Source organism: Alexandromys fortis, unplaced genomic scaffold, assembly GCF_014885135.2.
Source record: "Alexandromys fortis isolate MF-2015 unplaced genomic scaffold, M_Fortis_MF-2015_v1.1 scaffold_43, whole genome shotgun sequence".
Lineage (NCBI taxonomy): Eukaryota > Metazoa > Chordata > Mammalia > Rodentia > Cricetidae > Alexandromys > Alexandromys fortis.
This window is the reverse complement of record NW_026067928.1, coordinates 6,019,062-6,028,021: the sequence shown is the minus strand read 5'-3', so window position 1 is coordinate 6,028,021 and position 8,960 is coordinate 6,019,062. Positions and strand designations below refer to the sequence as shown.

The window sequence follows — 8,960 nt, the reverse complement described above, 5'->3', positions numbered from 1 at the left end:
ACCGCCCCATCAGCAGATAAACACAGGTGCTGTGAGTTCCTGGATGCAGGAGCCATGGTCTCCCCAGGTGGCAGCATTTCATAGCCCTTGCCATCCTCTAGCTAGTGAGTTGTTTCTGCCACCTCGTCCATGACGCTGGCTTACCCTTGGAAGGAACGACAGATGTCCTGCTGAGGGCTGAGCACTACACTGAAGTCTCAGCACTTTGACCCAGGTATTAGAGACTTGTCATTTTTTTTCCTTCCGATTCTTCTAAGGAACCGTTATTGAGTACTTCTGAGTGCTGATAGTTATTGCACCTTTTAGCTGTTTTCTTCTATCTGCAGTAATAGATATTTACCTTATAATGGGCTAGATAAATTTACTCTGAATCCCTAATATTCAGCTTTAACACAAAGATTTTCTAAAAAGAAATACTACACATTTGTAACTGGAACTGACAGAAATAGAAGCACATCATACACCAAATGGCCACAGAATTTAATTCGTAGACCTGTTTCTTTGATGAGAGCAGGAGAGTGAAACTGGCCAGGCAGTTTAGGGTAGGAGACCCCCCCCCCCCCCGAAGGAAATATTTTCCTTGGCTTAAAATCTGAAACTGTCCTTGGCCCTCTGCACAGCTGTGTCCTTGCCAAAGCCAGACACCAGAAGGGAGGCTGTCTCTCTCCCTGGTGGGCGTGCCTGTCTGGAGTCTATGCCCAGCAGCCTGGACCTTCTGATGATGGGGCCATCTGTCTAGTCCATCCCCTCCTCGTGCTCATTTCTGCTGCGAATTCAATAAAAAGCTCCTAGATGAGCAGCAGCTCCAGCTCTCCCATTTCCCAGAGTGCGTGGCTACACGGCTCTGCCTCTCTTTAAGCTCCCACCTGTGAATCAGTAACAAAACTGTTTTCTGAACCCATCCTCTTGTTGCCTATGAACTGCATTCTTTGGATTTGCACCCAAGAACTCAGAGGCCACTGGCTCAGACGTTTCCTGTGGCCACCAGCTTCAGACACCTGCAGTTTTGAAGCTCACCCTAAAGCAGTACAGAAAGCCGCCTTCAGAATCAGAGACACCCCATTGTCTCCATATTTTGGTTTCTCAACTACTATTTCCAAGAATTTTCTGAATCATCTCTGCCTCGAAGTTGTCCTCCACCTTACAAATACGTTTCACAGCTTGACAAGCTCTTGGGAGACCACGGGAATTACGCCTTTCACAGGCTTTCTTCATTTACAAGCTCCACAGTCAAAGACCCGGCATGCTTTTTAACACAGTAGAACCTCATTTGAGAAGTCACGTTCGATGTGTATGTTCCCTGCCCGCTGTGCTACAAACCAAAGTCTGATTTAAAAGGACGTGCTTGGTACAAAACCCTTTGCTTATCACCTCTGAACTGCTGGGAAATCCCAACTTTTCCAGATAACTTAATGTGGTGTAAGTTAGTGTTGCCTGAGTCTGGCCACTAGATAGTGGTAATGTGAATAGGTTCTCTCTTACACCACATTCTGAAGATGATCAGGTCAAGAGGCCACATTTTGGTTTGGTTTAGGCATGGTAACGAGGAGAAGATAACTGGTGGCAGTGGGAAACGGTTCCCTCTTTGTGATAGACATCCAATCGTGATTCCAGTTATCTGGAATCACCTTGGCTTTCTGAGGGTTATACTTGTAAACAATAAAGAGCAAATTCCTAGACAAACAGGGTCAAAGATACAAAGTCCAAGCCTTGGTTTTTGTCTTTTGTTTTTATTAGACTGAACAGGAAGGACAGCCTGGTAACCCTAGTGCACAGATACACTGCTGAAAAGTGTCCGTGCATCCATTCATTTAACCCGAGAGAAAACACAGTTCCAGGTTCACTTGACCTCGCTAAGCCCTGACTTAACGCATCTGGGCCAGATCTGTATGATGAGGCTTTCTGTGACAGCTCACGATAGTGTACTGAGCTCTCAAGAAGCACTCAGACAGTAGGTGAATTGAATAACTGGCACATTTGCATAATACAGACTCTTTCCATTATTGTGCTAGTGTGGTTTTATGAGTAGGAGAGAAGAACAAAAGAAAAAAGGTGGGTTCAACTGATAAACACGGGACCTTGAGAGCTTGTCTAATGCCCGTAGTACAAGCATAATGAATTAAAGGTCCTCGACAAAATCCCATCCTTTCCAAGAAAGCGTACCCTCTTCACTGTGCTAGCCTTGCTAATGGGTGAAGAACCAGAGGGCTCACACAAGAAGTCAGAAGTACATTTTGCCCAGCCACGTCTGCAGCCAGATACTTCCATGGCCTGTACTGGAAAACTGCTGAAGCAGACACTATTGTCTGTCAGCTCAGAGTCCCAGGAACTGACAGCTTGTGTTCTTTCAATCCCAACAGTCCTCTGAGACCATGTATGCATTCAGTGTGCCCTTCCTATGCCAACATGGGTGTCTGCAATCTTCCTATTCCCAGCTGCTAAATCATTTGAGGCAAGGACACAAATCTGGAGATGTTAAGTTGCTTCTGTCACAACAGCCAGTTAGTTGCTAGCCATTCTCAAATGCTGGCCAGAAAATCTGCTCTTCAACACACTGTATTTCCTGTGTCCAGAGGCACTGCTCCAGCAATGGGTCCAAACCGGTCTTCGAGGTTATGTGACTAGAAAGCAGACAGACCTGGACCCCAGAGTTGCAATAGCTGTAACAATAGCTATTCTTTAGATGATCAGAAAGCCCTTGGACTAAGAAACAACACTGCTGTAACAGAAAAATGTCAGCATTGGATCAGTGAACTCCACAGCTGGTATCAACCAATTCCCAATAATATCGAGATCTTAACACATTCACTTTGGCCTGTACAATTATGGCTTCCACTTCTTTCCAAGAGTCTTGAACTGTCAGTACACTGCACCTCCAACTGTGAGCACTTCACCTTCCTGCCCTGAGGAGAAGACAATGAAGACACAAAAGTAAAGACACCCCTGAAATGGGTGTAGGTGGCTGGAGAGAGCCACGGACTGCAAGCCTCACAGGTCAGGAAGTGGGCGTCTGCTAGGCAGAGGGATTTCCTCGTATGTTATTTTGATGAAGGGGAATTTCATTGGTAAGAACCAATATTCAAAGTTATAAAACAGATAGAACTCTCTGTGCATAATCACTGTATCAAAAATTTTCAAGAGATTCAACAGAAATTCTCTTGTTGACAAGTGTGGTTTGAAGAGGTTATAAAATTTTTTTATGACAGAAGCAAGAGTCTTGTTTCCTTTTGGCCCAAAAATAGAAGTTTCGTTTCCCAGGTAAGCAGGTTCTCCGCTGTAAAGAAATATTCTTGTATAGTTTGTTTCTATCTTCTTGAATTCTGCTCCGAATTCAGCCAGTTTCTCGTATGTCCTTAACACAAATTTTGAACAGTCATACGATTCAAACCATGTCTCAGCCCCTTTTCCGGGGCTGGCCCGGACCGTCCATGTTTCATAATAGATCCCCGTGTCATTGTCCTGCTTCACCCACTCCGCCAGCTTGTTAAATGTGTTTCCTGGTGGAAAAGGAAACAAAATAAACTGCTTACAAAATGTGCTGAGACCCGATAAAGACCAGGATAAATGAATAAGAAATACTTAGACTTCAAAACCTGTATCCCACAGCAGGAATGCAGGCGTAACTACACCTCTTCTAGCCTTCAAGGCCTTTGAGTTGCAAATACAAGATACAATGGGGATAAGATATAAAGGGAACTCTTAAAATTCTGCAGTTATTAAAGCTATGGTGAAAGCGATTGTCAAGAGTATGAATACACACTGGCAGTAGCTATCTTTCTCTTTTTGGCAAGTCTTGGGTTCAGAAGCAAACGAGAAAAGGGAAGCAAGAACTGAAGCAGGAAAGGCAAAAGACAAAGACACTGTAACAACAAGAGAGAAGGGCAAACATAAACTGGCAGAAGTGTGGGACGCTTAGTAGGCCTGGCGGCTGAGGTGCAGCTCCTGCCTAGGCTTAATGTCTGCTTTAGAGTTGGAAGCATGGTCCTTAGGAACGTGGTAAAGCAGGCTTTGCAAACACTATGTCATAACATCCAGAGAAAGTCATGAGACAGGATTACTCATAGGCAAAACTGAATTTACAAGCTTCAAATTCTAGCAGATGGAAGCATTTTACAGAAGAGCAATCACTACTTATGATTCTCAGGTTATGTGAGGAGGAAGGAAGGTGTGAATTAGCTTGGGATGTAAGACAGAAACCACTCATCTACTGCTGCAAGAGATGGGCCTTCGTCAGGTGAATTAGAAAGTAGAAGGAAAGACTAGAAAAGCAGTGATTGTGTTAGAAGACTGTGGGTTACACTTAAAAGACCTCAACTGTAGGCGTGGCCTGTTCCATCCAGCTCTGTGACTGAAAGTGTCAGTCAAGTCACTGACTGAACTCACCTGTTAACACTTCCTTACCTGTAAAACCCAAGGGTGAGGTCTTACCCTCTGCCACTGAATTATGTGTTAGCGCACCTTAAATTGTTGTGTAGAAACTAACAAACAGACACTGATTGGTTCCTCAAGTCCTGGGGCTTGTGGGATAATTAGCATCCCAAATAATGCTCTCATTTCAGCACCCTGATTTTGTGGGCAACACCGTGCACATAGTAAGCTTACAAGTGGGGCAAGCAGACCCTGAATTCTCCACAGGAGGCAATGGGCCAGTAAGGTCAATGTGAGGCAAGGTCACAGGCGTAGCTCCTGACAAAAAAAGTTCCTGCGTTAAAGGAACCAACGGTGCAGAACGCAACAGCGAACACAAAACTACAATGGTGTCATCAGCTTTCCAGATGAGCACTCAGACATCACTCAAGAGGACAGGAGGCGTATCACAAACATATATATCAGGGAGGCAGTGTACCAAAATGCTTAAGAGAATGACCTGGAGGGCTTTCCTGTTCCTGTCAGAGCTAGAGTCCCGCTACACCTGGGTAACTTTAATCTTACCTCAGGTTCCCCATCTGCACAAGGGAGGAAACAGTAATGATTCTCTCAGGAATCTGTGACGCTGTTAAGTGACATGCTCTAAGTATAGCATTCAGAACAAGGCCAGACCCAGAGGAAGCAAGCCCTTAATGTTTCCCCATGTACAAATAATTTATAGCCTTTATTTTTTTTCAGTTTTTTTACAGTTAAGAGGACTTCCTAATGGGGCATTTTATGGATTCCCTGACTGTTGTTTCTGTGGACTTCAATTTAGCTATACGGATCATTTGTTTCCTTATGTCTCTCATGGACAGAGCAGACGAGCCATGCATCTTCTAGCGAAGCTCTGCATCCGGACCCATGTGCTTCACGGTGGGTGGCACCAGAAGCACAGACTACAAATGACCACCATGAGGCCGAGCGTGAAATCTCAGTGTACGAAATCTCCCGCTTGCATACCCAATGCGATCGTCCACCTGTACTCCATTTCTGGAACTTACCGGATATGGTCGCGACTAGAGCTAATGTCCCGTTCTCCTTCCAGTGTCTGTCATCAATTCCTTCAAAAAAGCAGGCTGCTCCTTGGTTACACCAGAACGGAGCATCCATTCCAGGCCGAAGGTGAGGAAACGTACAGTTGCCAAGCTGAAAAAGCTCATACCACTCCATGGTGTAGTTCTTGCCCGTCATTGCGTTCCTGAATCCAATAGCATCGTGCATAATTTTCTGTGTGGAGATAACGCAGGTGTAAACGCGTCTTTGGAGTAACCACGGGCTCAGGACGCCTACTAGGAGAGGCTGACACACAGAAAATGCACACCAGGGAGAACAACTTCTGTCACCATCCTTGCGGCGACACCGCAGCCCCTCAAACCACTGGTTTCGGCAACTAGGGCTCGTTTTAGTAAGGGTGTGAGCTATCTGAAGACCTGGGGATGTTCTCCACAGCTTACAGTAAGCAAGAAACGCCATCATGAATATTCCCGGAAAGTGTGCGCCTACCTCCCAGGGTGATTGTCAGCTGGGACAGGGCTCACAGCAGAGCTTAGAGACCTGATTCCTGCTGCCTTGCCCTTCTCTCATTCCCAGGAGCTGGGGAGTAGGGAAGCTTACTTTGTTGCCATGCGACTCCTCCTGAGAACACATGTATTCTTAAAGCCAATAGAAACAAAGTCATTGTTCGCAGACCCAAAGGCTACATAGGGAACTTGCCCAAGTTGTGTAGTCATGAGCCTGACCAATCTTGGCTTTTTATGAACAAAAACATATCCTGGTTAACAGACTTAGCAAGAACAGTGAGCAATAAACGGAGCTATGTAAGTCAAAAAGCAAGGTCTGTACATTTAGGGACTGACCCAGAACTATGGACTATGATAGACTGGGTCTTTGTTCTCTTTTGGGCAGGTGTTGGGGTCTACACGCTAGGCTCTTAGGTCAGAATGGTGTCTTGGTGCCTCTAACATGGAGTTGTGCTAAGGCCTGGGGTCCATTACAAGATCCTTCATAACAAAACATGTTAAGGCCAAGACACCGGTTACTCGCTGGAACTTCTGCTTTGTTTTTGAGACAGTCTTATTGTGTAGCCCCGACTGACTCTGAAATAGTGGTTCTCTTGCTTGGACCTTCCACGTGCTGGGATTACAGGTGTGCAGCACCATGCAGATGCAATGGTGACTCTGACTACCGACTGAAAGGTGCTAAGAAGTCTGTCATGGGAGGGAGAGATGGCTGAATAGGTAAGTGCTTGCTAGACCCAAGTTCAAATCCCTAGCACCCAGGAATCTCCACTTGTGTCTGTTTCCTTGAGGGGAGGAGACAGGCTCAATGGCCAGGCAGTTTAGACGAAAATTCAAGCTACAGGTTCAGTGAGAGACCCTGTCTCAAGGAAGTAATATGACGAGTGACATCCAACATGCTCCTTCAGCCACTTCATGCTTGTGAATAGTACACACACACACACACACACAAACTATAGATACAAAGTATATCAATAAATATGATTAATCATTTAAGTTAAATAATAACTAAATTACTTAAGCAAAGTTACAAGATCAAGATGCATTCTTACAAAGTGTCCCAGGAGGTCTCCATATTTAAATTCCCAAACAGGGGTTTGTAGTCTTAAGACTTCAATGATGTCATTGTCCTTCATAAGTGGGATGGCTGAGCCGGTAGGACAGAAGGTGTACTTAGCTTGACAGTAGGGGTCTGGCTTCGGACGGAAAGCGAAACGTCTAGTGAGGAAGAGAACCTTCACATTAGATCTTAAACACATCAGAATCCCAAGTTTCCTTTCAGGCTTGCTTCAGCGCTCTGTGTGTGTGTGTGTGTGTGTGTGTGTGTGTGTGTGTGTGTGTGTGTGTTGCGGGCGTGTTACATGTAGTATGTGCACGTGTCCAGGTGTCTTTCCTTGACGTTACACCTTGATTACACTAGACTGGGTAGCCAATGAGCTTCAAGAATCTGCCTGCCTCTGCCTCTCCCTCCACAGGTTAGGGTTACAGGTATGCACTGCCATGCTGGTTTCAGTTCATGCTGGTTTGAGTTCAGAGAATCCAAGCTCATGGCCTGGGGATTATGCTGTGGGCACTGAGCCATCTCCTCTTGTCTTCAATATTTTTTAGGGAAAATATTTAAAGCTTAGGTCATATAAACTAAATATAAATGTGCATTTTACTTGTTTTCATATACACACTCCCAATGATGTGTTAAATATCAAATCATAAAGCAGATTTGGCATTTAAAACTAATCATTCAACTAACATTTCCCGAGGAACTGCCATTTACAGGACTACACGGAGAAGAAGGGGAATAAAAATTACAACCCAGTTCCCTTCCACACCAAGCTCAGTGCTGGGGCTTGGAAGCAAAAATCAGTCAGCCTCCTCCTGGTGTGAAATAAAATACTTTCAGATTTACAGCCTCTTCCTTGTTTTCTTGGATATTTAGTTTTTATTTCTTGTGAATGTTTTCATAAAAACCAATTTCAGACCTAAACTTTTTCTTTACATACATCAAGTAAAACCAGTTCATGAGCAGAACACACAGATATTTAAGTCTGGCAACAGTTGGTTTTCACTGGAGATGATCCTGCCAATGATAGCGCTGCTATCATTTCCTCTTTTCGGTTCAGGGCACGTGAGCATGAAGATACGGAGTAATTTTCCTAAGACCACACCGAGGAGAGGAGGAGCTGGTCCATCAGATCCGATCTGCGGACGGACGCAGAACCAGGAACTTCCTTCACTGTGCTCATTTTTAGGCAAAACATTTGTTTTCAGAAGCTGCGGTTCCTTCCTTCCACTTCTTGATGTCCATACTCTCTCTCCCCTACCAAGTCCCCTCCCACGGGCTGTCGAAACTCAGCTAGGTCAAACACTCCAATCAGCTTCTCAGGTCCAGAGTCTGCACCTCCAGGTAGAAGTGGACCGACGAGGTGATCCTGTTTGTCCCAGGGAGGAAGTTTCCCCAAGTCTGGAATTTAGAGCAGTAAGATTGGGAAACCCGGGGCACACCTGAACAAGCGACCTCCCTGTAAATTCTGCAAATGTTATGCAAAAACGGCTGGTAATAAAGCAGGAAATAAATTTAGTTTGCCAACCGTGTTTTAACCTGCTCTCCGAGTCAGTCGGTTGTACCGAAAAGTCTCTCAGCGTAGTAATGTCATTGTCCATTCTTCCCAGAACTCGGGACTGCCCAGAATCGGTGAGGACCCCTCGGCTTCCAACTAGCTAGGAATTGCGTCCCCGATGTCGCCCAAGCACGTCCCGGGGTCGCTCTGCACCCTCCAAGTCCCGGCCAAGTCCCCTTCCGCCTCACTCACTTGTAGGGCACCGGCCAGCGGTGCCCCGAAGTCGGGGACGCGCCCAGAGTCGCCGCCAGCCCGAGCAGCGCCAGCGCCCAGCGCCAGTCCGCTCCGCGTCGCCCTGCGCGCGCCATGCACGGCCCCCCGAGATCCCCCGTGGTTCCCGGGCCCGCGTCGGTCTAGCGTGCGCGCCACCGCGACAGAACAGACGGGCGCGCGCGCTGCCCCGGGCGGGCGCGTGACC

General features: G+C 46.2%; 1 protein-coding gene and 1 long non-coding RNA gene across 4 annotated transcripts in view; both read right to left on the bottom strand.

Annotated features, from left to right (window-relative positions):
- Positions 1 to 8,960, bottom strand: part of LOC126503159 (uncharacterized) — a 1,076,305-nt gene that overhangs the window by 271,303 nt on the left and 796,042 nt on the right. The gene's annotated exons all lie outside the window — the stretch shown is intronic.
- Cln5 (CLN5 intracellular trafficking protein) lies at positions 1,711 to 8,902 on the bottom strand. 2 transcript variants are annotated; one of them, XM_050144711.1, is made up of 4 exons: positions 8,735 to 8,902; positions 6,980 to 7,145; positions 5,412 to 5,637; positions 1,711 to 3,497 (listed from the first exon to the last, which is right to left on the bottom strand). In XM_050144711.1, exons 1-4 carry the CDS (start codon positions 8,848 to 8,850, stop codon positions 2,989 to 2,991), a joined length of 1,017 nt encoding a protein of 338 aa, XP_050000668.1. In that variant the 5' UTR covers positions 8,851 to 8,902; the 3' UTR covers positions 1,711 to 2,988. The 2 variants fall into 2 exon arrangements, with proteins under 2 accessions (XP_050000668.1, XP_050000669.1); XM_050144712.1 differs by lacking the exon at positions 8,735 to 8,902 and adding an exon at positions 7,925 to 7,959.

Coding starts and splice junctions, on each gene's coding strand:
- Cln5 (XM_050144711.1), bottom strand. CDS start 8,850: ATGGCGCGCGCAGGGCGACGCGGAGCGGACTGGCGCTGGGCGCTGGCG. Junction 7,146..8,734: donor CGCTGGCCGGTGCCCTACAA/GTGAGTGAGGCG, acceptor CTTCCTCACTAG/ACGTTTCGCTTTCCGTCCGA. Junction 5,638..6,979: donor GAGACCTCCTGGGACACTTT/GTAAGAATGCAT, acceptor ATCTCCACACAG/AAAATTATGCACGATGCTAT.